Genomic DNA, 21,062 nt, shown 5'->3' on the forward strand with positions numbered 1-21,062 from the left:
GTGTGTTGGGAGGGGGGGTGAGTGTGGGTGTGTGTCAGAGTGTGCTGAAGGTGATGCGTGGTGGGGTTTCAGGCTGGAGGATTAGGGTGTATTTGGTGCTGAGCTCCTCTGAAGACGACACACTGAGACGGAAACTCAACAGGATCTACAGAGAGGGAGAGAGAGGGAGAGAAAATGAGGGGTAGGAAGGGGGAGACGAAGGAGAAAGGGGGACTAATTAGCATAGATTCAACTAATCTTCTCCAGACTTCACTTCTTCACTCTCATCATGTCTTTCCTTCTCACATCATTCTCTCCTTTTTGACATCCCTCTCTTCCTTTTCCCTTTGTTTTCCCATCTCCCTCTCTGTCAAACCTCCATCCCTCCTTCACTCACGTGCATCAGTAGCAGCTGCATTTCGTTCTCAGCGATCCTCCTGCCAACACACTGCCTGGCCCCGAATCCAAACGCCAGGGAGCGGAACCCTCCACCACCCCCAGGCCCCTCTCCAGACTCCTGAGTCCCCCAGCGACCAGGGTCAAAAAGCTCTGGATCCTGAAACACATCTCGACTTCTTCCCAGAGGATACAGACACGCCTGGACACATGTCTGAGAGAGCGAGGGGGAGGGAAAGAGGAGGAGGGAGAAAGGGGAATGAGAGGAAGAGAAAGACAGGGGGAGGGAGAGAAAGAGCGAGAGAGGAAGAGAGAGAGAGGGAGATAAAGAGAAAAGAGAAAGAGGGCAGGGGGAAAGAGCGTGAGAGGGAGAGAGGGAGAGGTAAAGAATGAGAGAGGGAAAGAGAGAGAGATGGAGGAGAAATGAGAGAGGATTAATTTCACTGATATATGCATCATGTTCAAGTGAGGATTAGTGAGTGCTTGTGCGTGTGCGTTTGTGTGTCAGAGACTGATCTCACCCCAGCAGGTATGTGGTAGTTCTGGATGATGATGTCTCTGACTGGATATCTCTGGACAGTAATTCCCACTGGATATAACCTTTACCACACAGCACACACAGACATGTACAGATTACAAATAACTATCAAACTGTAAGATATTGATCTCTAAAATGAATGCAGACATTCTCTGTACCTGAGGGTCTCCTTGACGAGTCCCTTCAGTAGTGGCGCCCCCTGCAGGGCCTTGTGGGCGTCACCGCCGGCTCTTGCCCACGCTACCCGCACCTGACCTCTGACCTGTTCCTGCACTGCCGGGTTACGACCCAACTCGTACAGGGCAAATTGCAGGGGCACTGCCGTCTGAGGATACACACATACTAATTTCACATAACAAGATATAAGTGGGGTAAGACACATTCTGTACACACATCAAACACACACACTGAGCAGACTGAGCTTTAGACACACACACATACCACACATGCACTCACCGTGTCCACTCCCCCGGCCATGAGTTCAGTGATGTTGGCTCTAATGAGCTCCAGAGACAACTGTCCTTTATCTATCAACTGACCCAGGATCCCTGTGAACTCTCCCTCTGCACCCCCACTACCACCTCCCGCAGCCTTCGTGGAGTGCAGACGCTGGACTCCTCTCTGGATCCTTTTCTCGGCTGGGGGTAGGAAAGGGGAACAGGACAGTGAAACGGGGAAGGTGAGGGGGACAGCAGTGAGGAGAGAGAATGAGGGAGTTGAGTCAGGTCAAGGTGGGAGAGGGGTTGAGAGCAGAGAAGGAAAGGGTTTGAGAGAAGAGAAGAGAAGGAGAGGGTTTGAGAGAAGCTAAGAGAAGGAGAGGGGTTGAGAGAAGAGAAGAGAAAGAGAGGGGTTGAGAGAAGAGAAGAGAAAGAGAGGGGTTGAGAGAAGAGAAGAGAAAGAGAGGGTTGAGAGCAGAGAAGGAGAGGGGTTGAGAGAAGAGAAGGAGAGGGGTTGAGAGAAGAGAAGGAGAGGGTTTGAGAGAAGAGAAGAGAAAGAGAGGGTTGAGAGCAGAGAAGGAGAGGGGTTAAGAGAAGAGAAGGAGAGGGGTTGAGAGGAGAGAAGGAGAGGGGTTGAGAGCAGAGAAGGAGAAGGGTTGGGAGCAGAGAAGGAGAGGGGTTGAAAGGAGAGAATGAGAGGGGTTGAGAGCAGAGAAGGAGAGGGGTTGAGAGCAGAGGAGAAGGGTTGGGAGCAGAGAAGGAGAGGGGTTGAGAGCAGAGAAGGAGAGGGGTTGAGGGAAGAGAAGGAGAGGGGTTGAGAGAAGAGAAGGAGAGGGGTTGAGAGCAGAGAAGGAGAGGGGTTGAGAGCAGAGAATGAGAAGGGTTGAGAGCAGAGAAGGAGAAGGGTTGAGAGCAGAGAAGGAGAGGGGTTGAGAGAAGAGAAGGAGAGGGGTTGAGAGCAGAGAAGGAGAGGGGTTGAGAGCAGAGAAGGAGAGGGGTTGAGAGAAGAGAAGGAGAGGGGTTGAGAGCAGAGAAGGAGAAGGGTTGGGAGCAGAGAAGGAGAGGGGTTGAGGGAAGAGAAGGAGAGGGGTTGAGAGAAGAGAAGGAGAGGGGTTGAGAGCAGAGAAGGAGAGGGGTTGAGAGCAGAGAAGGAGAGGGGTTGAGAGAAGAGAAGGAGAGGGGTTGAGAGCAGAGAAGGAGAAGGGTTGGGAGCAGAGAAGGAGAGGGGTTGAGAGAAGAGAAGGAGAGGGGTTGAGAGAAGAGAAGGAGAGGGGTTGAGAGCAGAGAAGGAGAAGGGTTGGGAGCAGAGAAGGAGAGGGGTTGAGAGAAGAGAAGGAGAGGGGTTGAGAGAAGAGAAAGAGTAGGGTTGAGAGCAGAGAAGGAGAAGGGTTGAGAGCAGAGAAGGAGAGGGGTTGAGAGAAGAGAAGGAGAAGGGTTGGGAGCAGAGGAGGAGAGGGGTTGAGAGAAGAGAAGGAGAGGGGTTGAGAGCAGAGAAGGAGAGGGGTTGAGAGCAGAAAAGGAGAAGGATTGGGAGCAGAGGAGGAGAGGGGTTGAGAGAAGAGAAGGAGAGGGGTTGAGAGCAGAGAAGGAGAGGGGTTGAGAGCAGAAAAGGAGAAGGGTTGGGAGCAGAGAAGGAGAGGGGTTGAGAGAAGAGAAGGAGAGGGGTTGAGAGGAGAGAAGGAGAGGGGTTGAGAGCAGAGGAGAAGGGTTGAGAGAAGAGAAGGAGAGCGCAGGAGGAAAACAAATGGTAGTGAATGAGGGGAGAAGTGTTGTCATTACTCTCATTAGTTTATCATTGTTTTATTCCTTTTGGAGGTGATTGTCTTCTATGTGTCTGTCTCACCGTGGCTGAAGATGTGGTCCCATGCAGTGGCGTGTTGTGTCCAGAGGGGGGCGCCTAGGCGCCACAGCAGACGGGGGGGCAGGTAGAGGAGAGGAGGGGTGGTGGCCAACATTCTCTCAACTGCAAAAATAAACTTCTGAGACTCCTGGGAGGGAGAGGTGGAGAAGAGACCGATACGCTCTCCATACAGGACATGACAACTGGCTGGAGAAAGAGAACGAGAGAAAAAGTGAGAAACAGAGGATTTTGAGATGAAGTAGAATGGAGAAAGGTAAAGAAAGAAAGCAAAGATAGATATTAACTTCAGAAACCCCCATCCATGCAGTTTGTTTATCTGATGTTCTTATCAGTGGTCGACTCTACTGTATCTTCCATTTCTAGCCTGGACGATATTCAAATACCTTGGATCACCAGAAAGAAAGAAAGAAAGAAAGAAAGAAAGAAAGAAAGAAAGAAAGAAAGAAAGAAAGAAAGAAAGAAAGAAAGAAAGAAAGAAAGAAAGAAAGAAAGAAAGAAAGAAAGAAAGAAAGAAAGAAAGAAAGAAAGAAAGAAAGAAAGAAAGAAAGAAAGAAAGAAAGAAAGAAAGAAAGAAAGAAAGAAAGAAAGAAAGAAAGAAAGAAAGAAAGAAAGAAAGAAAGAAAGAAAGAAAGAAAGAAAGAAAGAAAGAAAGAAAGAAAGAAAGAAAGACAGACAGACAGACAGACAGACAGACAGACAGACAGACAGACAGACAGACAGACAGACAGACAGACAGACAGACAGACAGACAGACAGACAGACAGACAGACAGACAGACAGACAGACAGACAGACAGACAGACAGACAGACAGACAGAACATCCATCATGTGACATCCATCCACCAGACATATTAGTTCTACATTAGAGCCACGTCAGTCTCAGGGATAGATTTTCCATCTATCTATTCCCTCTCTGATGTAGCTAAGCAGCTGACCCTGTCTAACTGTCATGGAATTATGGGATGCTGTCTAAGAACACATAATGTTTTTTGGGGTCAAACCGCAATAGCGCTGTAAACTCTCCCTAAGGCTGTGTGTGGAGTGAGCCAATCTAAAATAATTATCCCCACACAAATACATGCATTCACATGCACACACACACACTAATGTGTCACATTCAGACAGGCACATCAAAGCTGCTCTCAAAGAGCCTGGTGAGAAAATTCGGAGGCCTTCCAGATAATCTCTAACAGGCTATATTTAAACATTTACTTCTACTATTTTCTCATTTCATAGGATGTGCCCTAACGGAATACGGGCAAGAGAATGTTGATGAGAGATCATTGATGTCTAAAGTATTTTGAAGGAAAATCTATTTTGAAGTGAGAGAGAGAGAGTGAAAGAGAAAGACAGAGAGAGAGAGAGAGAGAGAGACATTTGACTCCAATATCTACCGGGGTATATGTGTCAACAGCAATCTTGGGAAAATCCTCTGCATTATCATTAACAGCAGACTCGTACATTTCCTCAGTGAAAACAATGTACTGAGCAAATGTCAGATGGGCTTTCTACCAAATTACTGTACAACAGACCACATATTCACCCTGCACACCCTAATTGACAAACAAACCAAAACAAAGGCAAAGTCTTCTCATGCTTTGTTGATATCAAAAAGCTTTTGACTCAATTTGGCATGAGGGTCTGCTATACAAATTGATGGAAAGTGGTGTTGGGGGAAGAACATGCAACATTATAAAATCCATGTATGCAAACAAGGGTGCGGTTAAAATTGGCAAAAACACATCCATTTCTTTCCATGGGGCTGTGGGGTGAGACAGCGATGCAGCTTAAGCCCCACCCTCTTAATCATATATAAATGAATTGGCGAGGACACTAGAACAGTCTGCAGCACCTGGCCTCACCCTACTAGAATCTGAAGTCAAATGTCTACCGTTTGCTGATGATCGGTCTGGTGCTTCTGTCCACAACCAGAATGATGCACATCATCATCTGCACTTCTATCACTCTAGTATTAATGCTAAATTGTAATTATTTTTGCCTCTAGGTCCTATTTATTTCCTACCTCCCTACTCTTCTACATTTGCACACACTGTACATAGATCTTTCTATTTTTATTTTATTTTGTGTTATTGACTGTACGTTTGTTTATGTGTAACTCTGTGTTATTTGTGTCACACAGCTTTGCTTTATCTTGGCCAGGTAGCAGTTGTAAATGAGAACTTGTTCACAACTGGGCCTACCTGGTTAAATAAAGGTGAAATAAATTACATTAATTTAAAAAAACTTTTTAATAAAGCAAGGAGGGCCTACAGCAGCACCTAGAACTTCTGCACAGATTGGGGCCCTGACCGTAAATCTCAGTAAGACAAAAATAATGGTGTTCCAAAAAAGGACCAGTTGCCAGGACAACGTTGCCCTAGAGCACACAAAAACTATACATACCTCGGCCTTAACATCAGTGCCACAGATAACTTCCACAAAGCTGTGAACGATTTGAGAGACAAGGCAAGAAGGGCATTCTATGCCATCAAAAGGAAGATAAAATTTGACATACCAATTATGATCTGACTAAAAATACTTAAATCGGTTACAGGAAGCATTGCCCTTCATGGTTGTGAGGTCTGGGGTCCGTTCACCAACCAAGAATTCACAAAATGGGGCAAACACCAAATTGAGACTGCATGCAGAATTCGGCAAAAATGTCCTCTGTGTACAATGTAAAACACCAAATAGAGCAGAATTAGGCCGATACCCGCTAATTATCATAATCCAGAAAATAACCGTTAAATTCTACAACCACCTAAAAGGAAGCGATTCCAAAATCTTCCTTAACAAAGCCATCACCTACAGAGAAATTGTCATGTATCAGTATGCCGAGGTGAGTACGGAGTCAGGTGCAGGACACAGAACTGAGTAAAAATAACGTACTTTACTCTGAAAATATTCAACCATAAATTCCACGCAGGGACAACTCACCATAACACAGAAGACTGATAACACTAGACAAGGAACAATCACTCACAAAACATAATGAGAACCAGAGGGTTAAATAGGGAAATACAGTGCCTTGCGAAAGTATTCGGCCCCCTTGAACTTTGCGACCTTTTGCCACATTTCAGGCTTCAAACATAAAGATATAAAACTGTATTTTTTTGTGAAGAATCAACAACAAGTGGGACACAATCATGAAGTGGAACGACATTTATTGGATATTTCAAACTTTTTTAACAAATCAAAAACTGAAAAATTGGGCGTGCAAAATTATTCAGCCCCCTTAAGTTAATACTTTGTAGCGCCACCTTTTGCTGCGATTACAGCTGTAAGTCGCTTGGGGTATGTCTCTATCAGTTTTGCACATCGAGACACTGACATTTTTTCCCATTCCTCCTTGCAAAACAGCTGGAGCTCAGTGAGGTTGGATGGAGAGCATTTGTGAACAGCAGTTTTCAGTTCTTTCCACAGATTCTCTATTGGATTCAGGTCTGGACTTTGACTTGGCCATTCTAACACCTGGATATGTTTATTTTTGAACCATTCCATTGTAGATTTTGCTTTATGTTTTGGATCATTGTCTTGTTGGAAGACAAATCTCCGTCCCAGTCTCAGGTCTTTTGCAGACTCCATCAGGTTTTCTTCCAGAACGGTCCTGTATTTGGCTCCATCCATCTTCCCATCAATTTGAACCATCTTCCCTGTCCCTGCTGAAGAAAAGCAGGCCCAAACCATGATGCTGCCACCCCCATGTTTGACAGTGGGGATGGTGTGTTCAGGGTGATGAGCTGTGTTGTTTTTACGCCAAACATAACGTTTTGCATTGTTGCCAAAAAGTTCAATTTTGGTTTCATCTGACCAGAGCACCTTCTTCCACATGTTTGGTGTGTCTCCCAGGTGGCTTGTGGCAAACTTTAAACAACACTTTTTATGGATCTTTAAGAAATGGCTTTCTTCTTGCCACTCTTCCATAAAGGCATTTATATGGAGACTTGATTACACACAGGTGGATTGTATTTATCATCATTAGTCATTTAGGTCAACATTGGATCATTCAGAGATCCTCACTGAACTTCTGGAGAGAGTTTGCTGCACTGAAAGTAAAGGGGCTGAATAATTTTGCACGCCCAATTTTTCAGTTTTTGATTTGTTAAACAAGTTAGAAATATCCAATAAATGTCGTTCCACTTCACGATTGTGTCCCACTTGTTGTTGATTCTTCACAAAAAAATACAGTTTTATATCTTTATGTTTGAAGCCTGAAATGTGGCAAAAGGTCGCAAAGTTCAAGGGGGCCGAATACTTTCGCAAGGCACTGTAATAATAACGTAATGGGAACCAGGTGTGTACAATCAAGACATAACAAATGTACAGACAGTGAGCATAGCCTTGCTATTGAGAAAGGATGCTGAAGGGAGAGAGAGAGACTAAGAGAGAGAGAGACTAAGAGAGAGAGAGAGAGATTCATCCACGCCAACACATCCACATCCACACCAATACATCCCCACCAACACATCCCCACCAACACCAACACATCCACACCAACACATCCACACCAACACATCCACACCAACACATCCCCACCAACACATCCACACCAGCACATCCACACCAGCACATCCACACCAACACATCCACACCAACACACATCCACACCAACACATCCACACCAACACATCCACACCAACACACATCCCCACCAACACATCCACACCAACACATTTCCCCACCAACACATTTCCCCACCAACACATCCACATCAATGCACATCCACACCAACACATCCACACCAATACACATCCACACCAACACATCCACACCAACACATCCACACCAAAACATCCACACCAACACATCCAAACCAAGATATCCCCACCAACACATCCCCACCAACACATCCATACCAGCACATCCCCACCAACACATCCCCACCAATACATCCACACCAACACATCCACACCAACACATCCCCACCAACACATCCACACCAACACATCTACACTAACACACATCCCCACCAACACATCCACACTAACACATCCACACCAACACATCCACACTAACACACATCCACACCAACACATCCACACCAACACATCCACACTAATACACATCCACACCAACACATCTACACCAACACATCCCCACCAACACATCCATACCAACACATTCACACCAACACATCCACACCAACACACATCCCCACCAACACACATCCCCACCAACACACATCCACACCAACACACATCCACACCAACACACATCCACACCAACATATCCACACCAACACATCCCCACCAACACATCCACACCAACACACATCCACACCAACACACATCCCCACCATCACACATCCCCACCATCACATCCACACCAACACATCCACACCAACACATCCACACCAATGCACATCCACACCAACACACATCCACACCAACACATCCACACTAACACACATCCACACCAACACATCCACACCAACACATCCACACTAATACACATCCACACCAACACATCCACACCAACACATCCCCACCAACACATCCATACCAACACATTCACACCAACACATCCACACCAACACACATCCCCACCAACACACATCCCCACCAACACACATCCACACCAACACACATCCACACCAACATATCCACACCAACACATCCCCACCAACACATCCACACCAACACACATCCACACCAACACACATCCCCACCATCACACATCCCCACCATCACATCCACACCAACACATCCACACCAACACATCCACACCAACACACATCCACACCAATGCACATCCACACCAACACACATCCACACCAATGCACATCCACACCAATACACATCCACACCAACACATCTACACTGACACACATCCCCACCAACACATCCACACCAACACATCCACACCAACACACATCCACACCAATGCACATCCACACCAACACATCCATACCAATACACATCCACACCAACACATCCACACCAACACATCTACACTAACACACATTCCCACCAACACATCCACACCAACACACATCCCCACCAACACATTCCTACCAACACAGCCACACCAAGACACATCCCCACCAACACATCCCCACCAACACATCCACACCAACACATCCACACCAACACATCCACATCCGCACCAACACATCCACACCAACACACATCCCCACCAACACATCCACACCAATACACATCCACACCAACACATCCACACCAACACATCCACACCAACACACATCCACACCAACACATCCATACCAACACATCCCCCCCAACACCAACACTTCCACACCAACACATCCACACTAACACATCCACACCAACACATCCACACCAACACCAACACATCCACACCAACACATCCACACTAACACATCCACACCAACACCAACACATCCACACATCCACACCAACACATCCACACCAACACATCCACACCAAGACACATCCACACCAACACACATCAAATTAGGAATTTTAGGAAAAATTAAAATGTGAAAGAAGACAACCTTCCAGGGCGAAGCGGAAGAGGTCAGGGCTGGGGTCGATAGTCAGACTGTGCCCCCTCTCCTCCTTTCCTCCCTCTTGCTCCACACGGGTCGCTAGCAGACGGCAGAAATCCCTCGCTACTTCGTCTAGGAGGGGCAGGAAGCGACGTACGGCAGGAGCCATCATCACCTCCCTGTTGAGCAGGAGACGGTCGGCACGCCACTCTGTCCCGTTCCTGGTGGTAGAGAGGACCACAGTCAAATTACTGACTATATTCCCACCCTCCATACACTCTGTCCCGTTCCTGGTGCTAGAGAGGACCACAGTCAAATTACTGACTATATTCCCACCCTCCATACACTCTGTCCCGTTCCTGGTGGTAGAGAGGACCACAGTCAAATTACTGACTATATTCCCACCCTCCATACACTCTGTCCCGTTCCTGGTGGTAGAGAGGACCACAGTCAAATTACTGACTATATTCCCACCCTCCATACACTCTGTCCCGTTCCTGGTGCTAGAGAGGACCACAGTCAAATTACTGACTATATTCCCACCCTCCATACACTCTGTCCCGTTCCTGGTGGTAGAGAGGACCACAGTCAAATTACTGACTATATTCCCACCCTCCATACACTCTGTCCCGTTCCTGGTGGTAGAGAGGACCACAGTCAAATTACTGACTATATTCCCACCCTCCATACACTCTGTCCCGTTCCTGGTGGTAGAGAGGACCACAGTCAAATTATTGACTATATTCCCACCCTCCATACACACACACACACACACACACACACACACACACACACACACACACACACACACACACACACACACACACACACACACACACACACACACACACACACACACACACACACACACACACACACACACACACACACACACACACACACACACAGGTATGTACTTGAGGAAGACTCCCTTGCTGTGCTGCCGTGTCTCTCTGTGTGTGGCCCATGGCTGCAGGGTCATGCGTCGGGGGTGAAGGCCCTCAGAGCGGAACAGCTCACTGATGTCAGACGGCAGCAGGATATTCACAGTGCTCTGGGTGCCCAGACGCTCCCTGTTGGTGACACACCCGACACAGTACATAAAACATGACAGCACACACACGTACACACGTACACACACGTACACACATGTACACACACACACACACATACACACACACACGTACACAAGTACACACACACACACACACACACACACACACACACACACACACACACACACACACACACACACACATACACATTCATGGGTGTCAGCATCTGTCAGCATCTGATGGGTGTCAGCATCTGCCTCTGATTCCAACGGTTACTACCTTAACCTTTCAGAGTTACTACCTTAACCGTTCAGAGTTACTACCTTAACCGTTCAGAGTTACTACCTTAACCGTTCAGAGTTACTACCTTAACCTTTCAGAGTTAATACCTTAACCTTTCAGAGTTACTACCTTAACCGTTCAGAGTTACTACCTTAACCATTCAGAGTTAATACCTTAACCATTCAGAGTTAATACCTTAACCGTTCAGAGTTACTACCTTAACCGTTCAGAGTTACTACCTTAACCGTTCAGAGTTACTACCTTAACCATTCAGAGTTAATACCTTAACCGTTCAGAGTTAATACCTTAACCGTTCAGAGTTAATACCTTAACCGTTCAGAGTTACTACCTTAACCGTTCAGAGTTACTACCTTAACCTTTCAGAGTTAATACCTTAACCTTTCAGAGTTACTACCTTAACCGTTCAGAGTTACTACCTTAACCATTCAGAGTTAATACCTTAACCATTCAGAGTTAATACCTTAACCGTTCAGAGTTACTACCTTAACCTTTCAGAGTTAATACCTTAACCTTTCAGAGTTACTACCTTAACCGTTCAGAGTTACTACCTTAACCGTTCAGAGTTACTACCTTAACCATTCAGAGTTAATACCTTAACCGTTCAGAGTTAATACCTTAACCGTTCAGAGTTACTACCTTAACCTTTCAGAGTTAATACCTTAACCTTTCAGAGTTACTACCTTAACCTTTCAGAGTTACTACCTTAACCGTTCAGAGTTACTACCTTAACCCTTCAGAGTTAATACCTTAACGTTTCAGAGTTAATACCTTAACCTTTCAGAGTTAATACCTTAACCATTCAGAGTGAAGAGAAACATGATGTGAGACTGTGAGAGCTGGTAGGGCCCACAGCGTCACACTGCCACACACACGTTCATACAAACACACATGCACACACACAACCACGCACATGCACACACACACAGGTACCTGTAAATGGGGCCGAGGGTGTTGAAGGTCCTCTCCATGTGTTTGTGTAATAGTTTAAATCTGTCTTCTCTCCAGAACTTCACCAGGTTGAGCCAGCCACTGCTGCCCGTGTGGGGGATCTCCTCAAACCGCCTCAGCCCTCTACCTCCACCTCTCCCCGCAGGACCCCCTTTGGCGGGGGTTACCCCCTCCACACCGAGCCCTGCCACTGTCCCCGCCGGACACACACACATCCCCCTCTGTATCCTCACACACACTGCTTGTCGCACGGACACACACATCCCCTGTATCCCCTGGAACACGGACGGGCTCACAGATACACTCCACATGGTCTGAGGTAGGGATGACCCTCACAGACTCTCATAGCTTCACCGTTACTCTCCACTCTCTACAGCGCAAATGTGCTTTTTTCTTCTCAATTATTGCTCCATCCCTCCATCCCTCCCTCCTCTCCTCCTTCGCCTGTTTGTCCTCCATCTCTCATAGAGCTGATAGAGGTGATGATTTATGTCTCAGAAGGTCAAAGTTCAAGAGAAACATAGCACAACAAAAATGTCAGAATGGTGTAGGATTAACACACGCACACACAGTCACAAACACTCATAGTCACACACAGACACGCAGGAACACACTCACACACACACACCTACAGTCACACACAGACACACTCACACACACACACACACCTACAGTCACACACACACACATCTCTGTAGTACGTCAGTACCAAACTAGTCTTTATTAACAGTTTCTTTGTAACAACATAATAAGGACAGCGTTTGACTTATATATACCACAAAAGTCAAAGGTTATGTACAAAACAAAGATTAACAAGACAAATATTTGGGAACTAAGAACTGAAGTAAATGTGAAAACAACACTTAAGGTTATTATCTTGTTCGGGTTACTTCCCTGTGTGTGTGGGCCCCAAATGGGCCTAATGATCTGAAACAGGTACAGTCCAGTTTCATCCAGTTAGTTCCTGTATGGTCCAGACCAGTTCTATGCAAATAGTAACAATGACAGCCATGTCCTACTATCAGTGACATAGGGATGACGTCATTTCCCCTGACGAGTCATCCTCACAGCCTGGCTCTATTGTCACCAGTCTGATCAGCAGATAACTCAGTGAGAGAGAGTGAGAGAGATGGGGGGTGAGAGAGAGAGAGAGAGAGAGAGAGAGACAGGGAGCGAGAGAGAAAGAGAGAGAGAGAGAGAGAGAGAGAGAGAGAGAGAGTTAAAGACAGATAAGGAGATAAAGGGATAGAGGAGCAACTGTGACAAAGTCGTCTACCATTGTGTTCCCTCCAATCTGCTACTACGTTGTGTTAAAATGTTATTCTTCATCATTTAGGCATAATGCATGTTTTTAGCATGTTGCAGGTTGATTCTGTCTAGTATCTAGTATGTTCTCTTTGATCACATGACTTTGCAGGCCTCTCCGTTGACTGACATTGGAGTGGACGACTTGGTCTGCTTGCCTCCAAGCATCCCCATGTTGAAGTTGAGGCCTTGGAAGGCGCTCAGCAGGCTGTAGCCATCGTCCTTGGCCGGGGTCTCAGGACCAATCAGTTTAGCCAGTTGACGGGGGAGTGCCACTTTCCCTTGCGCCACACTCAGGTGGCTGGTGTCCTTGGAACTCTGCGGGTTGGGAAGAGAGTTGGGAAGAGAGGGGTAGGGTGACGAGGAAAAAATACAGTTTAAATATAGTCCTGCCATTTTTAACTTCAGTCTCAAATCCCCGAAGTAAGAAACATGGTCAGTATCAGAACTGGGAGGATGCCAGACAGATAAATGGTGAAGCAGCACTGCTTTAAGGGCTAGAAGATAGGGGCTAGGGGCTAGAGGCTAGGAGATAGGGGCTAGGAGATAGGGGCTAGGGGCTAGGAGATAGGAGATAGGGGCTAGGAGATAGGGGCTAGTGGCTAGGGGCTAGGAGATAGGAGATAGGGGCTAGGAGATAGGAGATAGGGGCTAGGAGATAGGGGCTAGGAGATAAGGGCTAAGGGCTAGGAGATAGGGGCTAGGGGCTAGGAGATAGGGGCTAGGAGATAGGGGCTAGGATATAGGAGATAGGGGCTAGGAGATAGGGGCTAGGAGATAGGAGATAGGAGATAAGGGCTAGGAGATAGGAGATAGGGGCTAGGAGGTAGGAGATAGGGGCTAGGAGATAGGGGCTAGGAGATAGGGGCTAGGAGATAGGGGCTAGGAGATAGGGGCTAGGAGATAGGGGTATAATTTGTTCTGCTAATGCAACACACTAACCTTGGAGAGCTGGTACTTCTTCCTGAAGTGATCCCTCATGGCGGCTCTCTCTGCGTGCTTCTGAGCATTCAGGGCTTCCCTCAGCATCCTGGAATCAACACAACTACATGTAACACATAGACAGACACACACACAAACATAAATACATCCCTGCCCTAAAACCCATCACCGCCAACCCCCAACCTGTCTGTTACCAAGCTGGTTTTCATCCATAATCTCCTCATGGTGTTGTTTCTAATCTCCACATTGACCACAGTGGTCATGTTGTAGTTATGTTTGCGGTCACTCACCTCTCTTTCTCCAGGTCAGTTTGGTAGGAGCGTGTGACGGAGGTCTGTCCCGTCCGTGGAGGGCTGCTCTTTACTCCTCCTGTCCACCTCTTGTCCCTGCGCCTGGCCCACACCTCTCTCTCCTTCACTCCTGTCACACAGCTGGACAGCTTCTTCATGGGCACCGCCAGAGACTGCTTCACCATAGTATCCATGTCTCAGGGGGTGTGTGTTAGGGTGAGTGTGTGTGTGTGTGTGTGTGTGTGTGAGAGAGAGAGAGAGAGAGAGGGAGAGAGAGAGAGAAAGGGAGAGTAAGTCCAGAACTCTCTGTAGTGTAACCTGTGTGTTACTTTACACTCAGAAGCATCAAAGAGTGTCCTTTTTCATTCGTGTTCTGTAGGACATATGTTTGTGTCTGTGCGCATCTCCCACATCTTCCTCCTTGAGGTTAGCTGGTTTGGACACACTCACTACAGTACAGACAGCCAGTGTATTCATAGACAATGACTCAGGGGCTCAGTACCTGCAAGGACAAGGACACAGACAGGCAGTTAGAGATTACACCCAGACAGCATGTGCAGTGTTTCAGATAGACACACACAAGCCCAGTCCAGTACTTCCTTACCCAGACATCCACAGTAGGCCTGAGCCTCAAACACCCACAAAGTCCTTAGAGCTTCAGCCAGAGGCCATATACTGTAGCTAACCGTGTCCCATAGTCCAGTTCCACAAAGCCTTGAGGTCAACTGAAGGCAATGAGAAGAGCAACCCCACAGACACAGTTCTTCCTGCTCTCCTTTCCTGCTCTCCTCCACTCCTTGTGCTGTGTGTTCTATTGCCCTCTCAGGTGAAAATAACAGCTTTCCTCCCCGAGGATCTACTATTCAACCCATTCCCCCCTCATCCTCTATACCCCTCCCTCTTTACTATTACCCCCCTTGAGATGACCTCCTTATGGACTTAACGAGGGGAATCTCGTTAGCAGAAACAGGGACTGCACCCTGTGTATGAAGAAGACTTAGAGACACATTAGCTGATGTCATGTTGGGTTAGACACTCTCCTGACTGACTGTGTGCTTGTGTGACAAACAGAAAGGATGGCAGGGTATTATTACCTTTAAAAAGTTCCAACAAGTTACCATCCCTCACGCTTTCTAGGTAGATGATGCCTTAAGCACAGGTCTGGGATCTGTTTATGCAATCCCAATACCCAATCTCCAACCATTAGAAGGCAGAAAGACAAGTGATCTTCGATCAGGTTTAACCAGCTGTGATCAGGATGACGGTGGAGGTTTAAGACAGGCCAGATGGATGGAAGGGCTCTGAGTTCAGTAGATAATGGGAGATGGATGGACGGGAATATAGAGGCAGACAGAGAGAGATATACGGCGTGAGGGAAAGTCAGTCTGTCAGTATGAGACAGCAGTCTGTGTTCAGAGCAGAAGACAGTAGTTACTACATACTGATCTGAAGACCATCCAGCAAAAGGGGTGGGAATGAGGAAAAAGGACAATGTCTTCTCATACTCTAGATTCTGTTCTAGTCTCAAACAGCACCACTTCAACCATTATGGATCTTCAACAGGCTTGGAAACATAACAGTGTGCACTCTGCAGCCGTTTCCCCAATTGTTTTCCTATGTAAACCACCTGAGACTGACAGGGCAAGTCATTCCAGGTACTCAGACACAACAGATAGAGAGAACAGGTGATGGAAAGGGAGGGATGGAGGTACAGATGGAGGGATGGAGGGATGGGCGGGATGGAGGGATGGAGGTACAGATGGAGGGGAGGAGGGATGGAGGGGAGGAGGCATGGAGGGATGGGAGGGATGGAGGGATGGAGGTACAGATGGAGGGGAGGAGAGATGGAGGGGAGGAGGTATGGAGGGATGGGAGGGATGGAGGGACAGATGGAGGGGAGGAGGGGTGGAGGGATGGAGGGGAGGAGGTATGGAGGGACGGGAGGGATGGAGGGGAGGAGGTATGGAGGTACAGATGGAGGGGAGGAGGGATGGAGGGAAGGAGGTATGGAGGGATGGGAGGGATGGAGGGATGAATGGGAAGGAGGGATGGGAGGGACGGAGGTATGGGAGGGATGGAGGGATAGATGGAGGGGAGGAGGTATGGAGGTATGGAGGGCTGGAGGGATGGGAGGGATGGAGGTATGGAGGTATGGAGGGCTGGAGGGCTGGAGGGATGGGAGGGATGGAGGTATGGAGGTATGGAGGGCTGGAGGGATGGAGGGATGGGAGGGATGGAGGGATGGAGGGATGGGAGGTATGGAAGGGATGGAGGTATGGGAGGGATGGAGGGATGGATGGGAAGGAGGGATGGGAGGGACGGAGGTATGGGAGGGATGGAGGGATGGAGGTACAGATGGAGGGGAGGAGGGATGGAGGGGAGGAGGTATGGAGGGATGGGAGGGATGGAGGGACAGATGGAGGGGAGGAGGGGTGGAGGGATGGAGGGGAGGAGGTATGGAGGGATGGGAGGGATGGAGGGGAGGAGGGATGGAGGGAAGGAGGTATGGAGGTACAGATGGAGGGGAGGAGGGAAGGAGGTATGGAGGGATGGGAGGGAGGGATGGAGGGATGGATGGGAAGGAGGGATGGGAGGGACGGAGGTATGGGAGGGATGGAGGTATGGGAGGGATGGAGGTATAGAGGGATGGGAGGGATGGAGGTACAGATGGAGGGGAGGAGGGGTGGAGGGATGGGAGGGATTGAGGTATGGAGGTATGGAGGGCTGGAGGGATGGGAGGGATGGAGGTATGGAGGCATGGGAGGGATGGAGGGATGGAGGGATGGGAGGTATGGGAGGGATGGAGGTATGGGAGCGATGGAGGGATGGATGGGAAGGAGGGATGGGAGGGGCGGAGGTATGGGAGGGATGGAGGGATGGAGGTATGGGAGGGATGGAGGTATGGAGGGATGGGAGGGATGGAGGGACAGATGGAGGGATGGGAGGGATGGAAGGGATGGAGGCATGGGAGGGATGGAGGGATGGGAGGTATGTGAGGGATGGATGGGAAGGAGGGATGGGAGGGATGGAGGTACAGATGGAGGGATGGCGGATGGAGGGATGGAGGAATGGGAGGGATGGAGGTACAGATGGAGGGATGGGGGATGGAGGGATGGGAGGGATGGAAGGATGGGGGATGGAGGTATGGGAGGGATGCAGGGATGGATGGAGGGATGGTGAGGAATGGAGGGATGGGAGGGATGGAGGGATGGATGGAGGTATGGGAGGGATAGAGGTATGGGAGGGATGGATGGAGGGATGGGAGGGATGGAGGTATGGAGGTATGGATGGAGGGATAGAGGGATGGAGGTATGGGAGGGATGGAGGTATGGATGGAGGGATGGGAGGAATGGATGGAGGGATGGATGGAGGGATGGATGGAGGGATGGTGAGGGAGTAGAGAGCAGTGAAAGAAGAGATATGACCCCTGTTTATCTCAGGTCTGGGATCTGTTTATGCAATCCCAATACCCAATCTCCAACCATTAGAAGGCAGAAAGACAAAGTGATCTTCGATCAGGTTTAACCAGCTGTGATCAGGATGACGGTGGAGGTTTAAGACAGGCCAGATGGATGGAAGGGCTCTGAGTTCAGTAGATAATGGGAGATGGATGTACGGGAATATAGAGGCAGACAGAGAGAGATATATGGCGTGAGGGAAAGTCAGTCTGTCAGTATGAGACAGCAGTCTGTGTTCAGAGCAAAAGACAGTAGTTACTACATACTGATCTGAAGACCATCCAGCAAAAGGGGCGGGAATGAGGAAAAAGGACAATGTCTTCTCATACTCTAGATTCTGTTCTAGTCTCAAACAGCACCACTTCAACCATTATGGATCTTCAACAGGCTTGGAAACATAACAGTGTGCACTCTGCAGCCGTTTCCCCAATTGTTTTCCTATGTAAACCACCTGAGACTGACAGGGCAAGTCATTCCAGGTACTCAGACACAGCAGATAGAGAGAACAGGTGATGGAAAGGGAGGGATGGAGGTACAGATGGAGGGATGGAGGGATGGAGGGATGGGCGGGATGGAGGGATGGAGATACAGATGGAGGTATGGAGGGATGGAGGTACAGATGGAGGGGAGGAGGGATGGAGGGATGGGAGGGATGGAGGTACAGATAAAGCGGAGGAGGGATGGAGGGGAGGAGGTATGGAGGGATGGGAGGGATGGAGGGACAGATGGAGGGGAGGAGGGGTGGAGGGATGGAGAAGAGGAGGGGTGTAGGGATGGAGGGGAGGAGGTATGGAGGGATGGGAGGGATGGAGGGGAGGAAGGATGGAGGGAAGGAGGTATGGAGGTACAGATGGAGGGGAGGAGGGATGGAGGGAAGGAGGTATGGAGGGATGGGAGGGATGGAGGGATGAATTGGAAGGAGGGATGGGAGGGACGGAGGTATGGGAGGGATGGAGGGATGGGGGATGGAGGTATGGGAGGGATGGAGGGACAGATGGAGGGGAGGAGGTATGGAGGTATGGAGGGCTGGAGGGATGGGAGGGATGGAGGTATGGAGGGCTGGAGGGATGGAGGGATGGGAGGGATGGAGGGATGGAGGGATGGGAGGGATGGAGGGATGGGAAGGAGGGATGGGAGGGACGGAGGTATGGGAGGGATGGAGGGATGGGGGATGGAGGTATGGGAGGGATGGAGGTATGGAGGGATGAGGGATGGAGGGACAGATGGAGGGATGGGAGGGATGGAAGGGATGGAGGCATGGAGGGATGGGAGGTATGGGAGGGATGGATGGGAAGGAGGGATGGGAGGGATGGAGGTACAGATGGAGGGATGGCGGATGGAGGGATGGAGGGATGGGAGGGATGGAGGTACAGATGGAGGGATGGGGGATGGAGGGATGGAGGTATGGGAGGGATGGAGGTATGGGAAGGATGGAGGGCTGGAGGTACAGATGGAGGGATGGGGGATGGAGGGATGGAGGGATGGGAGGGATGGAGGGCTGGATGGATGGGAGGGACGGAGTTATGGGAGGGATGGAGGGATGAGGGATGGAGGGATGGATGGAGGGATGGGGGATGGAGGTATGGGAGGGATGCAGGGATGGCTGGAGGGATGGGAGGGATGGATGGAGGATGGAGGTATGGGAGGGATGGAGGGATGGATGGAGGTATGGGGGATGGAGGTATGGGAGGGATGCAGGGATGGATGGAGGTATGGGAGGGATGGAGGTATGGGAGGGATGCAGGGATGGATGGAGGTATGGGAGGGATGGAGGTATGGGTGGGATGGAGGGATGGATGGAGGGATGGGGGATGGAGGTATGGGAGGGATGGAGGGATTGGGGATGGCGGTATGGGAGGGATGGAGGGATGAATGGAGGGGTGGGGGATGGAGGTATGGGAGGGATGCAGGGATGGATGGAGGGATGGGAGGGATGGATGGAGGATGGAGGTATGGGAGGGATGGAGGGATGGGGGATGGAGGTATGGGAGGGATGCAGGGATGGTGAGGAATGGAGGGATGGGAGGGATGGAGGGATGGATGGAGGTATGGATGGAGGGATGGTGAGGGAGTAGAGAGCAGTGAAAGAAGAGATATGACCGCTGTTTATCTCAGGTCTGTTGTGAGACGGACAGAAAGAGTAGCTGTCAGGACACAGACAGTCTGGTTTACTAGCCGTGTGGCTAGTGCCAGGCATGCTAGGATGTGTGACAGGAATGCACACGAGTATGTGTGTGTAGGTGTGTGTATGGGTAGATGTGTGTGTCTATAACATTACACAAACTAAAAACACAACGAAAGGAGACATAAAGATGTGACAGAACCCTGAGAAGTACATCAGGTGGCCAGCTGTTTGGCTTGGTGTCCATTCATCTTCTCCTGCAGCATCAGGAATTGCTACAGTATCTTCATTTGACCAGTTTCTCACAGCAGGAAAATGATCCTGCAGCATCAGGAAATGTGAGTTATTATGTGGTATTATATAATTAATGGACACTTTTGTAGGGATTAATACATTGGACATTAGGGCAAATCAAATCTGACATATTTAAATGGGAATTACAAACTTTAGAAGCCTTTTTAAACCTTGAACACACTACAAGTTTGCATTTCCTGCGCATGAAGATGCTCTGCCTCAACATAGTGATGAAATTAAGATAGTAGATCTGTACAGTTCAAGCTCAGCCAGGACATATTAGACAGGACATGGGGAATGGAGGGAGAGAGTGTGTGTGTGGGGCCCTCAAGGTTCGCCATCTCCCAGTCAATCCAACCTCCCCTCTCCCCTCCCCCTCTCCCTTCTCCCTTCTCCACTCCCCTCTCCCCTCTCCCTCCCCCCTCTTCACCTCCAACCCCCTGGGCCTTGGTTTGTGACAGATGAGGACACCATTAATTCCTTAACGAGATGGAGGAGAGAGCCCACAGCCCTTCTGTCACAGATCCTTATGCACAGATTTAGGACCAGCTCTTCAATAATTATACCTGTTGGGGGAGAAATTTGAAACTGACGACATCCTACTGCCACAGAGGGTGAGATAAGTCAACGGGCAACGTTAACACCTTTCAATGTACCACACAGAT

General features: G+C 48.9%; 2 protein-coding genes across 3 annotated transcripts; both read right to left on the reverse strand.

Annotated features, from left to right (window-relative positions):
* Nucleotides 1-28: 28 nt before the first annotated feature.
* On the reverse strand, nucleotides 29-12,341 carry cyp11b (11-beta-hydroxylase). The gene is given in 9 exon segments (NM_001124264.2): nucleotides 29-145; nucleotides 377-589; nucleotides 897-975; nucleotides 1,072-1,238; nucleotides 1,370-1,551; nucleotides 3,194-3,397; nucleotides 9,687-9,901; nucleotides 10,598-10,753; nucleotides 11,969-12,341. Coding segments are annotated over 9 exon segments (1,656 nt in total). The 5' UTR covers nucleotides 12,298-12,341; the 3' UTR covers nucleotides 29-34.
* Nucleotides 12,342-12,679: 338 nt separating this feature from the next.
* Nucleotides 12,680-15,401, reverse strand: LOC118945353 (complexin-3-like). Of its 2 annotated transcripts, none has more exons than XM_090224325.1 (4): nucleotides 15,128-15,401; nucleotides 14,524-15,025; nucleotides 14,234-14,321; nucleotides 12,680-13,609 (listed from the first exon to the last, which is right to left on the reverse strand). In XM_090224325.1, exons 2-4 carry the CDS (start codon nucleotides 14,715-14,717, stop codon nucleotides 13,388-13,390), a joined length of 504 nt encoding a protein of 167 aa, XP_090080451.1. In that variant the 5' UTR covers nucleotides 14,718-15,025; nucleotides 15,128-15,401; the 3' UTR covers nucleotides 12,680-13,387. The 2 variants fall into 2 exon arrangements, with proteins under 2 accessions (XP_090080451.1, XP_090080449.1); XM_090224323.1 differs by having other exon boundaries at nucleotides 14,234-14,336; nucleotides 15,128-15,360.
* Between the last annotated feature and the right edge of the window lie 5,661 nt (nucleotides 15,402-21,062).

The sequence above is a fragment of the Oncorhynchus mykiss genome, chromosome 3 (assembly GCF_057628025.1).
Source record: "Oncorhynchus mykiss isolate SJ-2025 chromosome 3, ASM5762802v1, whole genome shotgun sequence".
NCBI classification, from domain to species: domain Eukaryota; kingdom Metazoa; phylum Chordata; class Actinopteri; order Salmoniformes; family Salmonidae; genus Oncorhynchus; species Oncorhynchus mykiss.